Source organism: Ciona robusta, chromosome 10 (assembly GCF_009617815.1).
Source record: "Ciona robusta chromosome 10, ASM961781v2".
Taxonomy (NCBI): domain Eukaryota; kingdom Metazoa; phylum Chordata; class Ascidiacea; order Phlebobranchia; family Cionidae; genus Ciona; species Ciona robusta.
In genome coordinates, this window is record NC_143244.1 from 7,043,832 (window position 1) to 7,062,872 (window position 19,041).

Sequence of the window (19,041 nt, forward strand, 5' to 3'; positions counted from 1 at the left end):
GACCAACTAGAAAACAAAAGATTTACTTCTTGAAACCAATATTCAATTATTATAAAACATACAACCATGCAGCGCATTAATATAATTTGTTCAGCCCGTTCAGCATACAGAGAACTACGTATCTCACAATGTAACATGAGACACGCTTCAATTCATTCGAAACCAATTTCTCGACGGGGTGGTTTCCCGAAATTTTATTTCCCCTTCGCTTAAACTACAGTTCCAATACAGACGTAGACTTAAGCAGTTAGTTCCTGCTTTCGCAATCCGTTTAAGGATTTAAAAGTGTTCGTTCGTATTATTGAGCACAAACTGTACGTTGAAACCGTTTACCGTGTTTGTTTTTGGTTTTGAACAGTAGTTTCAGAGTTTGCATAGTCGTTTGAATAGTCAATAAAAATGTTATTAGATCTAAGTATTATACAGCCTAGTTTTAAAATTACTGTTAGCATTATGCAATAAACTAATCATGTATAGTTGAAATTGAGGTTACAGTGTGTGTATTACCTTTAATGGTTATCTCTGCTGTGTATCTTAACAATATTTCCACATGGAGTGAGCGACAGAAGTAAATATAAACTTGCTATCATTGTTGCGTTTTCGGGGGCCACCCATAATCCAGGCCACAGTAACAGCAGCGTTTATTCAAGGTTCAAGGTAAATATTGAGCACGAGTGTGATCTTCACAATCCTAACCATCTGGGCCATTGTACAGTCTCACTAGTCACATATACTATTAATGTTTAACTATTTAACCAGTTTGTTTACTTTTCAACATTTAGCAGCGTTGTTCAAACAACAGTACAAACTGAGCTAACATGGGCTGTACATTTCGATTCGAAAGGTTTAGTTTGCACAGTAAGAATAGAGGATGAAATAGCAATAGGCTCAGTTACAATTTAAACAAAATAGAAGAAGCAATATACTTTTTATAACCTATAATTACATAAGAAATGGTTAAGCTTAATAATTGAAAATATACCTGTTGTAGAATTTAGTTGGTATTGTTTAAAGTTGTACAGTAGGGTAAGAGGTAACAGTCAATTACGTAACTAATGAGAATATTGCGTTGCTATTTTTGACCGTTTCAACCAATGGATTGTACCTAGGACCAATAAATAAAGTAAAGACAGTAGCCAGAAACACTAAAACAGATGCAGTGAATAGTCAAGTAACTTGTGTATTGATAATAACACATATTTTAACATTTTTTAAAATATATTAAATGCTGGTGTTGTTATCTACACAGATGCAGCTGAATTAAGGGTTCAATAATTTGCTACATACTTGATATATATTTACGTATTACAGAATTAGTTAATCTATAGATTAAAGTTAAAATGGCAGAAACATCATTTTCACTAAGTGGAACATCTTCAGTTAAAGAACAAACACACAATATTGATCACGCATCTGATCTTCTTTCATTTGCCAACAAGTCACGACAAGATGGTCGTTTTAATGATATCATAATCCTTGTTGGAAAGAAAAACATTTCAGCAAACAAGATGGTTCTTTCTTGCTATTCTAAATATTTCGACACCATGTTTAATAGTGAGGTAGTTTTTTTATTTATTTATTTTGTATGGGTGAGGTCCTTGAGGACCTGAGATTTAGGACAGAATTGGCCCATTACCCCAACACCCCTGTACGTTGAAAGTGACTGCTCGCATTAGTGAAGTCATTTATTTATGTTTCGACCGACCGAGTTCCAATTCTGTCCCGATTCCTGATCCGTAGGACTCCACTTGCGGATCTGCAAACTCGGTCTCACATGATTCGCAAACATCATTCGAAGACTACGCTCGTACTCACACAGCACAACGCACTTAACCAGAATGTTTATCTTTGTCTGGGCAGCGAGTCACCACATGTGCAACTTTGTGGGTAATTGTTTTTCTCTGTATGACTGTTAATTTGGACAACCCATTAGTGACCACTGGGTTAGGGCAATGTCCATTAAGTGTCTTGCTCAAGGACACATGCGCTGATCAGTATAAATGTCACCGGATACCCTTTGGTTACGATGCATGCGTCTAAACCACTGAGCCACGGTGCCGGACACTGAGGTAGTTTGCTATTGCTGCTTACTTTAATCATACAGTATAAGTTATTAACATAATATTACTTCAGATGGAAGAAAAATACAAGGATGCTGTGGAAGTTCAAGCTGTAGATGCGGAAAGTGTAGAGAAACTTGTTGATTTTATGTACACAGGAAAAATCAACATCAACACCAACAATGTGTGCGACCTTCTTGCAGTTTCTGATTTCCTACAAATGCTTTGTATGTATAACATTTTGTTTTTCTAAAACACTATAGCTATACATAATGTATTTTCAGCTGTCAAGAAACTTTGCATTGAATATTTGTTGACAACAATCACGCAACAAAATTGCCTTACAATTCAAGCTTTAGCCGATCGTTTCACCATTCCTAAATTAACCGAGAAATTCAACAACTACGTTGTTGAAAAATATCAACAAGTTATTTCTGATGATCATTTCAAGAAACTTTCAAAAGATGATGTCATTAAGTTATTACAATTAACACATGATAAGGTAGAATAGCTTTATATTTACAATATATGAATACTTTTATAGGACTAGAGTGTACGGTGGCTATCGTAATCAATTAAAATGTTTTATAAAACTTGTAATTAGTTCTTCCTTTCTAATATAACATTATTAAAACAATATATCTTACATTGGTCCAAATTATCACTGGCTTTATAACTCTATTGAGCAATATCCATTGTTAGAATTGGAATTAGGATTGATCAGTGTGTAACTTTAAAACCTGGTGCCCCAAAAAATATTAGAGTTAAATAAATACGTTTTTAATTTAAATAAAACACCCATATGATGTTACATAATTTTAGGTTTCTTCAGACTTAGTCTACACTGCCGTTATGAACTGGGTGAAGTTCGATTTGGCTTCAAATGAAAGTTACTTGAGTGAACTTTTCAAGTTTGTTGATATTAGTAAAGTATCTCCAAAAATGCTTGAAGATGTGATCTCTGTTGAGGTAAATAATCAACATATCATTTATTACTCATGACAAACAAATTTATATATTTTTAGCCACTTATTCGAAAACTTGATGATTGGGGTAATTTGTTTGTTAATGCTTTGGTGCAACAAAAAAAGGAAACAACAGGTAAAATATATTTTATTTTCTTTTAAGTATTTACCATACAACTCCGGCAGTTGGGTGGAACAGTTAGTTATCGCACCTGCCTCTAACGCAGAGGTTACGGGTTCAAAGGCTAGTCCTAGTCACTAACCATTGTGGGCATTTGTGTCATCAGGCAAGACACATTCCGATTGCACAATATAAGATAAATTATGTGAAATTAGTACACAGAAAGGGAAAAAAACATATCTAAAATAAAATCACACACAACCAAATTAAAAAAAATGTAAAATCACAAGCGCAATTTTTTATTTTAATATCTCCAAAAATAACAAAGAATTATTTTTTCTATGGTAGCATTTAATTCTTGGTATTGCTTAACTCAGCTTATAATTTATTGTTGTGTTTAATTATTTGTAGTTAGATAAACAGGTTTAACTTTGTATTTATTATTATTTTGGATCATTTTTGTAACTTGAACATTTATCCCGTCTTTTTTTTTGAATTGTTTGTGGCATCCATTTTGTTTACATGTTTATTTATTGTTTCAATATTCAGAGAAATCCCTCATATCTCTTGGTGGTATAAACAGTTTAAACAAAGTAACAAAGTTTGATATACAAACAATGCAGTGGAGTCCACTTCCAGTAAGTTAAATGTGACTCATAATACTAAAATAATAGTGGTAAAACTTATAATAATTTTTTGATTCATAATATTCAGAAAACAAAAACATAGTGGTAAACTTTATAATAATTATATAAAATAAGCCTGTTATTCGGCATTAAGTGCAAAGATTTTAAAGATTTTTTTTGGTACTACTGATTATTTAGGTCATTGTACATTGTGCTACAAGTTGTGTTTTAAAATATAAAAGTTGTTTTTTACAATTTTAGTGTAATAAATAGAAGTTTCTCTAAATAATAAGGTTGAAAGTTGTGTTTTAACATTTAAAAGTTGTTTTTATTATATACAATTCTAGTTTAGTGAATAAACTTTTCTCTAAATAATGTTTAAATTAAAATCAATCTTTATTTTAGGATTTACCAGTTGGTCGAGATGCAGCAGCAGCTGTTGTCATCGATGATATTCTGTATCATCTTGCAGGAGATTTACAAACTGATGGTAAAGAAACAGCCACTAACATTGTTCATCGAATGAAATTGAAGGAAAAGGTTTTAAAATGGGAGAAGGTAGCTTCAATGAATGTCAAGAGATATGTGTTTGGTGCTGCTGTTATAAATGGTAAGCTTACATTGATGTGATGTCTAAATATTGCAAAAATTATTGAACTAATTAAATAACATAAGTTTTATATAAACTTTGTAAGTATACTTGATAAGTTTTATTAACCAAGAATTCGTAAGTTTTATTAACCAAGAATTCGTTATAAAATCCTATTTTAACTGTTTATGCCTACAGTGTGAATTTTGCGTTTGTTGCTGCAGTTATAAATGGTAAGCTTCCATTTCTATAATATCTGTATATTTTAGAAATTTGTGAACAAAATAATGTAAATGTGTTGGATTTTCATGTTATTTCTATCATTCATCACACTAAACTGTTTATAACATAGGTGTCATCTTTGTATTTGGTGGAGGTGATAAAAATAATAAAATAGTTTCATCTGGAGAATATTATATTGTTCCACTTAACAAGTGGATTCAACTTAAACCAATGAAGATTGCCAGATGGGGTCATTATTTGGTTGCTCACAATGGTTGGTTATTGAAAGTACATTTAATATAACTCAACTTGAGCAAATACTGATAAGTGGGCTACATATACTTTTTTTTCGAAACTGTTGTTATTTTATCCATCAGGTTTTTTTTATCAAATTTTGATTTTAAATTTGAGCCTATTGAAATAAATTATTAAAAAATTAAATTTGTTTTCTAAGACCACCTAATTAGCATGTGCTTATTTTGCAGGTCACTTAAAATGCTTGCAGTAAATAGCCCGCAGAACCAATATTTTTTTATAAATTCCCAATACACATAAACACAACTATTGGTCTAAATAGAAACTGTATGTTTACACCAATAGTTTTAAATTTATCTTATCACTGTTAGCTAGTTGTTGTCAATGTTTACTAATAAAGAATGACACAAACATATATATTTTTAACACATTTTTTGATATTTTTTAATGAAGTTAGATTAAGTGTATTCATATATCTAAGTTCTGTTTTATAAATTATACAGATCAATTATATTCACTTGGTGGACACGATGGGAAAGTTATATCTTCAGTTGAACGATATGATCCATCATCAGATGAATGGAAAGATGTTGCTTCAATGCAAACACCACGACGTTGGTTGGCTGCTGTGGTGTTTAACAATGCTATTTATGCTATTGGTGGGTTGTTTTAAATAACTTTTTATTTTATGAAATATTTCAGTATAAAATAAACAGATGAGATTCAGTAACATTCAACAATTTTTTTTGTGTTGTTGGAATTCAAAATTATGTTATTGGTAGGTACTATTAAACAACTGTTATAATTTTGTTTCTGTAAATGTTGTTTGTACATCTGTTTAAAATAAACATATGAGATTTAGTAACATTCAAATTCTAATTTTTTGTATTGTTGGAATTTGAAATTCAAAATGGTCATAGTGTGACAGTTAAATTGTTTTTAATTTATCCTTACAATATACAGATTGTGAAACATTCTAATATATTTATATTTATTGTTTATTTGATCTCAGGTGGTTATATATTGTTAATACTTTTGCGCAAAAAAAACATTATATTAAAATAATTATAAAATTGTAAATCTTTAGTTTTTGTTAGTGATAAATGAGAACACCTTAAAAAACGGTTATTTTTTTTGTAATTTTAAGCCTATATTATGAAAGTTTTACCTACACACTGGAAATATTTATAGTAACATTACTGGTTGTTAGGTGGCCATGATGGAAAACAAACTCTTAAATCAGTTGAGAAATACAATGTTGATGATGACACATGGGTTTATGTGGAGAATATGAACATTGAGAGAAGTTCCCATGCAGCTTGTGTTGCACAAAACAAGATTTATGTAGTGGGAGGGTAAATACTTGAAATATTATTTGGTCAACATTTGTTCTATTTAAAACATTTTTGTTTATTGTAGTCTGGATTCTGGGAAAAAAATTGTGAAATCAATTGAATGTTACGATGATCAAACTGACAAGTGGAGTGTTGTTGGTGAAACTGAAGTTGAATTATTCAACCATTCTATGGTTGCTATTTAAATAAATACATGGTGTATTTTATTTAACTTCCATTATACATTTGGTGGTATATTTAGGCAACCTAATGGTTTTATCTTCAATCATTGTGGGTTAACACAATATAACTTGGCCCTATTTAAATGGGTTTGATGCTAAATAATTACTTCAACATTATATAATGTATTCATATTTGTCACATTTCTTCAAATTCACAATTAAAATCCTTTTTGTATCTTGCGCATAAAACCTTGTGCCTTGATTTTAATTGTACTTTAGATAAATTATCAAACTAAAATACTTTCCTGGTATTTTCTTTACTATTTTATTTGTACTTAAAATATTTCCCAATTTGTAAAATACAGTTATGCAGCATTTCTTTAATATTTACTCCAATAAAACCTGTGTCAATCACAATGAGATACGAAACTATTTGTTGAATATTCTTCTTTGTTTGTAAATATTGTATCCTACCATCTATTTCTTTATTTTTATATCTTTCATAATTTATTTTTATCTTACGTATGTTTGATTGTGTATTCAATTCTCTATATCGCGATGACAACACGTATATCTATTTTAATTGTACATTTATAAAATTGACAAACTAAAATTCTTTTCTTGTAATTTCTTCACTGTTTTTATTGTTCCTAAAACGTTATTTTTTTGAAAAATACAAGTATGAAAATTTTCCTGAATGTATAATTCCAAAAAACTAAATTACGAATTCTTCTTTTTTATTTCTTTCATAATTATCTGTAACAGTTATACTTTTGATTGTATTTTCAATTCTTCATATCGTGATTACTTATAATACAACATTAACAAAAGCATCAAAGGTGTAATAATGATGTTTAGTGTGAAGTTTTAGGTTTGTTATTGGAATAGCTACAGTTCTATAATATTTGTTGCACTACAAAATTGTTCTTCATTTGTAAGTGCTTCGATTGTGTAAAGGTTTTATACGACCCAACCAAACCAATGGTTTAATAATTTAATTAGGGGGGAGTGTTAAAGATTTTAGGTGGCGTTGAATGGAATAAGAGTCAACCACTCAGTGAGAAGGTGTTTTAAATTCTTTATTTTGATCTCACACTTTATTATTTCAATTTTATCTTGATGCAGGTGAAGTTATCACTGAGCGAAAGGAATTGTTGACTTAATAAACAACAAAAACAAATTATTTGCGTATATTTTACATTAAAAATTAAGTTTTATTTGATTAGTAAGATTACAGACCTATATACTGAGAATAGGTAAATCAGCAATTTAGCGCTTGTTACATTTTCTTAAATTCGCAGAGATGCTGCAAAACACACTCATGGACATAAAAAAAACGCCACTAATAGGTGCACAGAACAAGGGTATGCAAACCGTTGCTATTTTAAATCTGTAAAATTCTCCTTTATTATATGTATACTTGGGTGGGGAAAGACGGGATACTTTCAGCACATATTATCCAATTATCCTGATCAAGTTTTAAACAATTAACAACGGTCTATGGGAGTCGTGAGGGTACGGTTTTATAATTTTTTGAATGTACTTTGTTTGCTACCAAATGTGACAAGAAAATAAAAAGGTGTCCCATCTTCCCCCACCAGACCATATTCTAACAATGTTTTTATTTGCTAAGATTAAACCATAGACCTATCCATGGGTGAACCAATGAATACATGCGAATATGGTTATGATTATGGATAAACAGCAAGGGTTATTGAGTTTATTTTATTTCACATTTGTAATCTTTAGTCAGTCGGTATTAATTTTAATTTCAGATACAGTTTAATTACACATAGCTATGGCTACAGCATATAATAGCTTATTTTACAATCGTGTTAACAAACAAACTAACAACACGCTTTTAGAGTCGTGGGGACACTTTTACATAATTTAGTTAATATTGCTTGCACTATTCCAAATAAAGAGAGAGGAGAATGAAAACAGTAACCATCTTACCCCAACCTACTATATTTAAACACCTGTAACAAAAGTGTGTGATCAAAAGATTTCCGCAACAGCAAAAAGTTTATCATGATAGTCTTTCAGACAAAAAGCATCTTTTTAGTTGGCCCCAGCTTAGTTTGTTATTTAGGCACCTTGGCTGAAGAAGTGAATTTCCGGAAAAATCTATTATCAACCGTGGTTTCGATTTTGAATGGCGCCTGCGACGGCCAAGTTTTAAAGGTTTTGCTTTACGAAAGCCCCTGTTATTACGTATTGATAGGGACTGTAACTTGTGGTTACGAGCTATAAAGTTGGATGGAACAAAGTTGATGACGTTGTCGTTAAAGTTCACTGATATGAGATTACGAAACTGTCGGAGAATTTGACGAGCGACATGCATTGCTATCCGGTTGCTGAAAGTAATTAAACATATTCTGTTACTTCTGCTATTAGGCATATTGTAAATTGTCTTTCAACGGCCCATCTGGTATAAAAACGTAGTGTATTTCCAAAGTTTCGTCTGCCATCCAGCAAGACTTTATCAGGGAATGTTTTTTTTGGAGATACAGTACTTTTTTCATTCCAGATGGGCTGTTGAAAAGGTATTTACATTAATTTACAACCACACTAAATTTACCCGCTAAGATCAAGGTGTGTGACAGCACTACTTGGCAATCGGACAACGACGCCACTCGGGAACCGTACAGCAATACGCCATGGGTGGGGCATGATGTCACGTATGGTAGAAATAGCAAGGTTATTGCAGCGGAAAAACAGGCGGTTTTTGGACGCTTCCACCCTGCATACTCTAGTTTCATTCTGTGCAGGTTCTGTATTAAACATTTATATATACATCATCGAATAGCAAAAATCTATATTTAAATATATAAATGAAGAGAAGGAAAATAGAATAAAAGCGACAATATTTAAAATCGTTACGAGTAAAAACTACTTAAGTAACAATGTTAAATAAAAGCGTGGTAACTTGTGAGCAGCAAGAGGTGTATAAAACAAAACAACAGTGTTATAACAACTGTCCTTGCCCTTCATTTAAAAATGAATAAGTTTAATTCATTAAAATTTTGTTGAAAGAGAAATTAATACTTTTAAAAATAAACCTGAAACTGTGTAAGTAGTTTCCATCCCTCCATGCATATGATCAAACACATGACAATGTAGCAGCCATTCACCAACTGCAATCGCTCTCATGTCAACTGTGCCAAGAAATCCCGGGAAAAGATCAAACGTATCACCACGGTGAGAACCCTCGGATCTGTACAAATATTGAATAGATTTAGCCGGCATGCCGCAGTGGTTGGCTTGCTTGCCATTATTCCAGAGGTTATGGGTTCAAAGCTAGATGCTGCTACCATTATGGGCGTATATGTGTTCCTGGGGAAGACAATTATGGACAATTGCGAGATGTTTTGCAAAACTTAGTCCAGTGTCATATCCAGGACAGAGTCACCCTGGCTGAAGGCAAGACGTACAGAAGCCGCCTAATTGTTGTGGCAATGAACCAAATCTGGGTTGAATCCGAGGCCCCCAACAAGGTCCTTGCCCACATAGTCTGGAACCTACATATGAACATAAGTGTTGCCATGAAAATGAACTGAATGATAATCCTTCTCGCTTCCCCAACCAATAAGATGCCAACGAACAAGATCCCCTTTTTTCATAATCAACCCTGGTACATGAGAGAGATATCCATTGATCCCTGTAATCATTGAAGACATTTTTAATATATCTTTATACTTACATATTTATATTAAAAGAGTAAAAATCATTACTCAAAACACTATATATGTATTCGGTAACTTGTAAGCAGGCGTGAGGTGTATGAAACATAGAACTGTTTAAATTGTGATTCTTTAGCAGTCAGCCAAACATTAAAAAAGCAAACACAAAGACAAATAAGTTACATTCATTCATTCAAAAATAACCTTTCATTTTGTTGCTTTCCTCAAAAGTCCCATCAGATTTATCGAAGGTCTCAGGATCAGTGTGCAAGAAGTGTTGAATGTTGTCATCCAGTAAGTGACTCGCATTCTCATCAATGATCGCGAATTGAAGGAAGAATTCTGCATCTGGTTCTTCAGCTCCTGAACAGGATGAAGATTAAAATTATTGGAAATTTCTTTTAATTTTTTTTTTTATTGTCAGCTATAATGCTTTTTTTAATCTGTCTTTTTGTATTAATTAGGTCACATAATCCTCATATGGTAAGACAAAATCGTTGTAGCACGATGGTCTGGTTTTCACACCTCATGTCTGTCTTTTATTTTTTTTTTCTGTTTTATCAATAAGTGTTTTAACATCTGTTGCTTTACCGTTACCACCTGTCTTTTCGCTTTTGTAAACTCTCCGTTCTTCGTTATAATGATCGAAGAGATGAAATATATTTTATTTATTTATTCAAAGTGTTTTTAATTCTTTACCTCTAGCACATATAAGCAGCGGGCCCATCAATCCATCATTTACATCGTTTACTTTATCAACAGTAGAAATATAGATGGATGATTGACAGCTGGGTTGGGAGTTGGTTGGACTAGCAGAATCTGGAATCTTAAAACACAGGATTCCTATTGAAACTTGTTTATGCGAGGGATACATAGAAAAACAAAAATCTAAATTAGACATTCTGATAACGAATAGCCATGGACTCAAGGGTTTTGAATTTGTAGTAAAATTGTGGATGACATTGTTAAAATACACTTACACCCATAGTTGTCGAACTCGGGAATATCATTGAATAATGTGGTAACACTGTATACTCTGCTGTCTATTCTAAAACTGAACCCATTAGAACTAAAAATCTCAATTTTAAATTTTATGAATAATCCTTCAATGACTCATCTAGTAAGATAAAGCGAAATAAAAAAACAAACAGTTTTGCATTCAATAGAAGTTAATAAATTGATCATACTTACCACCCATGTGTATTCCACAGTTTCTCCAGGTGCAGCATTCACTACAGAACCTTGATAACTTGATGGATCAATTGCTCCCCAAGGATACATGTTGTATGTTCGACTTGCTTTATTGCGGAACACAATCTGGAACAAGTTATTTCATTATTTAATTTAAACCTAATTTAAAGTGATTGTTATTTTATATGTGATTTCATACTTTATATGAGTACAATATATTCTAAATCGAATTGACCCATTTTCGATTTTAGCAGTATAATCTTAATAAAAAAGAGACAAAACATGCGCATTAATCATATTACAATTTGCTTCAAAATATGCAAAAATAAACCAATCTACCCGTATTGTGTCCCCAACCACTCCCTTAATAATAGGGCCAAGGATCCCAAGATGCTCAGGCTTTGGAAGAGTTTGAATGAAACTTGAATTGGAGTATTCCTTGTACACTACTTTCTTGTACATTGAGCCTGCAATAAACGGACATCACTCAACATTTTCAATATTATATTAATGAATGTAACTTATTTATTCTTTTCAATATTGAATGAATGGATGTAACTTATCTGTTCTTGCATGGTGAGGCAACAACAGCCGTTATAACACAGGGGTTCTGTTTCATACACCTTGTGCTTGTTTTAAGTTGACAGATATGTAACTTTGTGGTAAAATACTTTTTTGTATGAGTGACAATTTTAACAACCCACCAAGAAACAACTGGGTGAAGCAATTGCTGTTAAGCACCTTGGTCAAGGACACATGTGCCCACAGGTAGCATACTATATCATTTTTGTTATACCAATAAATACAACTTTGGTAAAAAACACTGTTAACAAATTCTTAAATCGCCTGTGCGTCGCAATTTAACCTTTTCAAAATGCATCTCAACAACAAAACTTTTTTGGGGGGAACCACTGTTCTAACAAATATATAACAAACTGACCAATCAGAACACCAGGAATAGGGTGGGCGTGTTCATATCCATGGTTACCAGGAATATCAACAGGTTCGTCATCTATATTTAATCTTCTTGCGTTGTAATCCCAAAATATTTCCTCAGCTGCTATGTAGTAAGTTTTCACAGGTGTAGATCCGGCGTGGTTGTTGTCATTGGTGTTTTGGTTGTTGCAGTAACTTGCCTGAGAAATTTTTAGATTAAATTTCATTTAAAAAAGTAAAACATTTTAGAAACACAGGTGTTCTGTTTCAAACACCCAGCGCCCCTAAAATTTACCACGTATGTAACTTTATGGGTTGTTTTTTGGGGGGGATTTTTGAGATTTATATATAGCGGACAACTTATGAAAATGGTCGAATGGGTTTAAGCAGCTGCTATTAATTGTCTTGCTCAAGGACACATACAATGGTAGCAGCAATGACTCTTCAATTACAATTTTCTGACCACAATTTCCCATTTTTTCCATTAACCAATCAATCTGTTTATATATGCAGTCTTTTCTTTAACATATACTCACTGTGTATGATGTCATCATACCCCCGGCTAAATGATCATTCACTCTGCAGAACAACATGCCAGTGCCAGGTAATTCCCCTTGTACGAGAACAGTTTTGGAAATGTGTGGAAACAGGTCAACTGCACCGGTATTCACTCCACTGTTGTAAAACATTATTATTCCTTCAATTTGCAAATAAAGTATAAGTTTATATAGTATGTTGTAGGAAATATATAGTATGTTTAAAATATAGTCAGTGTAAGGTAAAAATATAGTAGGTTGGGGTAAGAAGGTCCATGTTTCAATCTCTTTTGGTGTTCCACTTGGTGTAAACAAAGAATATTTACAGAACTAAATAACCCTATTCTCTCACTCCTAAAAACGTGAAAAAATTTGGAAATATAGTATATTATTTAAGGTAAGTGTCCTTACTTACTTTATTTTAGTATTGACTCCATCAAGTTTCACCGAATGCAGATCTGTTTTTGTTCCGATAGCCATCATATGAAACACAGTTTGTTCATCCACACAAATATCCATACCATCTAGGTTGCCATACATTCTACCATTGATGGCTGTAGATAAGAGAAGAATTGTTAAAACACACACAGACCTACGAAGGTGGGATTATCAAGCCTCAGATCCGGTATGTTTTTGCCATAAACATGTTATGCACTAAGCCACAGCGCTTGAAAAAAACAAACTTAACTGATTAAACAATTAATACTAATCCGAAATAGTTTAAAGTTAAAACTGACTAAAAAAGTAAACCTGTATCAAATATTGGACCAAAAGCATGACCTACTTTTCACAAGAACTAACTTACAATGCATGAGATTGGATTCCTTAAAATCATCATCTTTTAGATTAACTTCCTCATAATTAGTGAGAAAACTACGAATATTTTCTTTAAAATATAAACTCTTGCTTTCATCGAATACAGTCAACATAAGGTACTTGTGACGTTTTTGCATTTCAGATTCCAGAGTTCCTGAAGGGAAAATAAAATACCGGTAAAGTTTATGTTTTCGGTTAAATGTATTCAAGCTAGTGTTTTTGGTTGAATAATTGTAACTGAATATTCTTTGTGTGGCGGGGCAATAACAGTTGTTATGCACTAGTGTTCTATTTTATGCACCTAGCGTCCGCTTATTAATTACCACATGTGTACATAAAATCATTTTTTAAAAATATTAAAACAAATTAAAAAGGTGGCTTCTCAAAAATTATAAAACAACAAAAAATGATTATATTACATCAGCCATATTTTTACCTCTTTTGCAAACTAGCAGTGGGCCAATCAGTCCTGAGTTTGAATCTGCAATATAATCAACAGTAGATGTGTAGAGATACGTAAGGCAGTTAGGATCTTCTGGTTCAGGTGAAGTGCTGTCTGGTAACGTCCTGTAAAGTTTGGTTAGTAACCAGTTTGGTATTTTGCAATTAAACAACTTTGTAAAAATAAATTTGTGAAGGTGTTTAAGTGTAGCAGTTCACTGTGCTTAGAACACAGATTTAATTGCATAGTTAGCCCAAATTAAACCTGATGCATAAAATTTGAATATGAAGATTTGTGTTGCTAACATAGGTGGCGCAGCTGTGTATGTACTTAAGTAATATGTACTGTGTATGCACTTAAGTGACACATTTCGTGTCTACACCATTTCAGCATTTTCCTTGTAAGGTGCTGGTTTTTCATAGGCTTTTATTTTCCCCAAATAGTTTAGTTATGTATATTCATCTTTCTCTAACCCAGGGGTGACACGTACGAGTCCCTAACTCAGGGGTTACTGGACCCGTACCTGTAACCTCTGGGTTAAACGGAACTAACCACTGTGGCACAACACCAGTTAAACTTACTTACCATGTAAATACATGTTGTTCACCTGGTTCTACAGGGTTGGCTTCAGTGAAGAAAACTCCATGAGGCTCCATATTCAAACTCTTCATATATCACAATAAAAACAGTAAATTAGCAAAATATTTTTTTAAGTTAGATTGATGTGTCAGACTCTAGCAAAAAAACAGTAAATATGTATGATTTGGAACATAAACTAAATAAAAAAAACATTAACCAAATGACATTTACTATATTAAAAAAGTCATAAAAGTGTTGCAACCAGACTAAAACACATTGTGTCCCCACCTAATTATTACTTATACTCTAACTTAAGTGATAATTCATTTAAACAATAATTAAGTACAAATATTGAAATTTAAAGAAAACTGAGCATACTTACGTGTCTTGCAGAGTTTGCGAATGTTATTCTTATCGTATCTCCAACTTCGGCAGCAATGACAGGACCCAGTAAACCCATGTCTGGGGGGTGAGCAGTGGAAACGTTAAAAAAAGCATTAGTATAACCTCGATAAATTGCTTTCTTATAAACTCCACCAATTCGTTCGGGTCCACGCTCAAAAAATGCAGCGGAATCCCTACAAATAATGTGGTTTTTAGTACAATGCATTTTAACTCTTTAAATTTGTAAGTTTTACAGACAACTTTTGTAAATGGTTGGCCCAGTGCTGTGGTAAAATGTTTACAATGATTTTCTCTTGACCATAGAATATAAGTTGAGGCTTGAAGTTGCTATTGTCAGCAATAGAGGAAAACTAATATGGGGCAATGGGCCAAGTCTGGCCTAAATCCCAGGTCCTTACGGACCTCACCCAAACAGAATAGAGAAAAACAACAATCAGTATCTAAGATATATGTGGTAACTCATAAGCAGGCACAAGGTGCGTGGTCTGCAAATTTTTCATAAACAGTTCAAGATGCCTATTTTCTATTTTAAATCTATAAAAAAACTTAAACGAAAAATCCTTACTCTCCATCGGCATCTAGTGATTGATTTGTGATTCGATTAATTCCTGAAGGTCCGTAATCCCAAAGCTCTTCTTCTGCTCTTATAAAGAAGTCCCTTGTGATGCCAGTAAGAGATAAGTTGGGATCTTCTTCTCTTTCATCTCTGCACTGAGGATCAACATTGAGAAGAGCTGTCATTCCCTCTGTGGAGATAAAAATAACATCATTTTATTTCTTTGAATCCTAAGGGAAGAGCGAAATTAAACTAACATTTAAAAATGAATTATTTTAATTTTTGGATTAAACTAGTACTTTCATTCCTGCAAATTAAATATTATTGTCATGTTTTAGAAAAAAAATAGGGGATTTTTTTTTATGTTTTATAGATAAACAGAATTTAAATATATAAATATTGCTGAAATAAAGTTATGTTACCGGTGAAATGACTGTACAACTTGCATGCGATCCACCACCTTCCTGGGTTGTCAGCTCTCATTAACAAAGTGGAGAATGTGGCCGGTATGAATATGAAGGTGTCGGATCGGTGGTGGTTACTCAATAACTAAAAAAAAATTAGGCTCTAGATGTGCAATAACTGAAAAAGGTTTTAGGTGTTAGATAAGTTACAAATAATATTAAGTTTTCAAGTTTTCACCCTAGAGAATACGGATTTCAGTTTCAACACTAATACCACTGTGATTATGTATGCTTAGGCAAGACACATTGTGTGTCCTAAACTAAAGACACTTGTTGATGATACTTAAAAATCTCACTGGTCTTTTAATGCTTGTCTAAATTGTCAGCCATACATAAAACAAACAACAACCATCAAATATTAGCAAAAAAGCATTTGATTAAAAATATTCAAAATTTAAGGACAAGCTTGAAACTTGAGTATTTTAAAAGTAAATAAACTTACAGTTTGTCCTTGGAACTGAATTGGATGCAAATCCCTGTTGGAGCCCATCCCTAATATATGCCAACTAATGGTGTCTCCCTGACATACATTATATCCTGGTGTGTTACCATAGATGTAGCCATTCACAACATGCATCTTGTTTCCTTTGACAAAATATTTCTCTGTAATATCAACTTCTTCCCAGTTTTCCAAAGTCTGTAAAACAAAAATACACTGAACAGCAATTGCTCCAAAACAGTGGTGCTTTATAGTTTGTCTTGATTGTCAGCCATACATAAAATCATCCCAAAGAATTCTTCCACAAAGTTACAAACATGGTTATTCATAAATGAGCTTGTGGTGTATGAAGCAGAACACCCGTGTTATAACGACCGTCATTGACCCGCCAAGCAAGAGCATATAAGAAAATTTTTTCTTTAATAATTTTACCTTAAGATTATCACGAAAATACCAAGTTTCGATCTCAAATGGTATAAAGAACATTGCAACAAACTCATGATCAACGTCTGTCCTTGTTTCATCATCACGATACGTTCCTAGTGGACAATAAAGTGAAGTTTAATTGAAATATAATTTATGTAAAACAAACCTTGAAACCAACATAAAAAGGTTTAAGTTGCATTTATAAATATCTTTCATGCTATGATATAGTACTACTGTGGTAAGATGGGATATTGTTAGCACTTAAACTCTATATTTCCTGATCGTTTATAATTGCAAACATTCCTGTTTACAATACTATGAGACGAAAAATTCAATAAAAACGTGTCCCATCTTACCCCAACCAACTTACTATACATGTAAACTACATACCAGGCTTGCAAACAATGAGAGCTCCAATTAATCCAGAGTAGATGTCAACGGGAGAATGGTTATGGGAATGGTATGCCCAAGTCAAGCAATTAGCATCGTCATTTGTAGGACCGTAGCTGGAAAATATTCACATTACATCGATATAACTATAATCCAACAGGACAAAAATATAAACCATTTCTTATACTTTTGTTTGAGGGATTTAACCTAAAGTGACGTTATCGGAAATTCCCTGAAAAGAGAGCGTCTTCCGCGTATCTTACTTTATGGGGAATTGTTTCTGTTTGGATTTTCACTTACTCGTCGAGGACGTCCCATGTGTATTCATATTGTTCTCCAGGTGGTACGCCATCGTCTGCTTTATCAGTTGTGTTGTCAGCATACAAAGCACCTTCGTTTGCTTTCGTATAGAACACACCATGTGGATGTATGGAGAAAGGACGACTTGCGTTGTTGAAGAGATGTATCTTAATTACATCGCGAGTCTGTAAAAAAGTTATGGCAAAAATGTAAATGTTCAATATATATAGCATGTTGAATACACACGGCGATTTTGTTTAAGCGGGAACAACTTGTCAGCTTGGCTGGCGACGCTATAGCATTTGAAAATAAACCTCTTGTCCAAAATACAAAAAAAACTATGAACAGTTATGTTCAAGGAGGTTCCAAAAAACAAGTTTTATTCCGAGCAGATTACCTCGGCCCGAATAGTAGGTCCCATGAATCCGAGATTGGGGTCATGAGGTAACGCCTCACTGAACGTCGAGTCAGTGTAGGCTCGAAACACAGCTTTCTTGTATCGTTTGCCAATGTACATATTGCTGTATATGCGAGCAATTCTGCAATTACAATGAAATTTGTTAAGGATTTGTCGCATATATATTATGTGTTTTTTTATACCCCCATTTAATTAAATGAATAAAACATATTTGTTCCCGTGTGGCGGGGGTGCGACGGTGGTTATAACACGGGTGTTCTGTTTCATACACCTCGCGCCCGCTTAAAAGTTATTAATGTAACTTTGTACAATAACGCATTGTTAATGGTTTAAAACACGATCGGGATATTTGGACATTATGTGCTAAATGTGTCCCGTCTTCCCCCCCAATCAATTTAAAATTCTTACTTCTCATCTTCAAGTCGGTTTCCAGTGACTTGATTCAACCCTGAAGGAGCGTAGTCCCAAATTATCTCGTTTATTGCGAGATAATAAACCTTTCTCCTTCTCTGCTGTGCATCGGTCGCCACTGCAGCGCACAACAATGCAATCGCTATCACAAAAACTCGCATTTTCTAAATTTGGGATTTTATTTAAAAATAATCAGAAAATTATCTTGTTTTATAACATTTCGATTATAAAATTTATATTTTAAAATCATGTTACGCATTTTATCTCAAGCATAAAAATTCTCGAGAAAATAAATTTCGGTGATATTAATAATTCTACACACAATTTTTATTTACTATCTACAATTTTCACTTAAAGAATACAAGAAATAAAAATTACAAAAATGGACAACCAATATATTTTAAAACTTTTCCTATTCCATGTAGCCTATAGCTTATCTTGTAGTATACGTTCCCCTGTGTCAACCTATACGTTCCCCTGTCCAACCTGTTTTGAACTGAATTAAATTTCGCTGGGTCTCAACATATATTCAACCCAACTCGCCTTTTCTGTGTTCACAAATTATTTGATTTTCAGTTTTTCGGTTGCCCTGCATGCTTGGATGCGCAAGACATAAGTCGGCGTGCAGTGGAATTGCTGACACAGGGGATATTTTGGCGAAATAAAGTGTTTCATCAGCAAGAAATACGGCCGAG

At 33.1% G+C, this 19,041-nt stretch overlaps 2 protein-coding genes across 4 annotated transcripts; one reads left to right on the top strand and one right to left on the bottom strand.

Annotated features, from left to right (window-relative positions):
• Nucleotides 1–1,227: 1,227 nt before the first annotated feature.
• LOC149730305 (kelch-like protein 12) lies at nt 1,228–7,537 on the top strand. Of its 3 annotated transcripts, none has more exons than XM_089886958.1 (11): nt 1,228–1,559; nt 2,134–2,287; nt 2,345–2,562; nt 2,883–3,029; nt 3,086–3,161; nt 3,696–3,784; nt 4,178–4,382; nt 4,714–4,857; nt 5,342–5,497; nt 6,049–6,193; nt 6,258–7,537. In XM_089886958.1, exons 1-11 carry the CDS (start codon nt 1,341–1,343, stop codon nt 6,376–6,378), a joined length of 1,674 nt encoding a protein of 557 aa, XP_089743084.1. In that variant the 5' UTR covers nt 1,228–1,340; the 3' UTR covers nt 6,379–7,537. The 3 variants fall into 3 exon arrangements, with proteins under 3 accessions (XP_089743084.1, XP_089743086.1, XP_089743085.1); XM_089886960.1 differs by lacking the exon at nt 1,228–1,559 and adding an exon at nt 1,592–1,887; XM_089886959.1 differs by lacking the exon at nt 1,228–1,559 and adding an exon at nt 1,894–2,069.
• A 523-nt stretch (nt 7,538–8,060) lies between these two features.
• On the bottom strand, nt 8,061–18,535 carry LOC149730306 (ferroxidase HEPHL1-like). Its single transcript, XM_089886955.1, has 23 exons — nt 18,344–18,535; nt 17,915–18,056; nt 17,518–17,702; nt 17,218–17,333; nt 16,834–16,940; nt 16,405–16,599; nt 15,921–16,047; nt 15,508–15,688; nt 14,920–15,115; nt 14,544–14,623; nt 13,953–14,083; nt 13,506–13,670; nt 13,116–13,254; nt 12,701–12,839; nt 12,169–12,364; nt 11,568–11,695; nt 11,229–11,354; nt 10,737–10,863; nt 10,242–10,400; nt 9,880–10,015; nt 9,417–9,571; nt 8,936–9,128; nt 8,061–8,711 (listed from the first exon to the last, which is right to left on the bottom strand). Exons 1-23 carry the CDS (start codon nt 18,505–18,507, stop codon nt 8,384–8,386), a joined length of 3,615 nt encoding a protein of 1,204 aa, XP_089743081.1. The 5' UTR covers nt 18,508–18,535; the 3' UTR covers nt 8,061–8,383.
• Between the last annotated feature and the right edge of the window lie 506 nt (nt 18,536–19,041).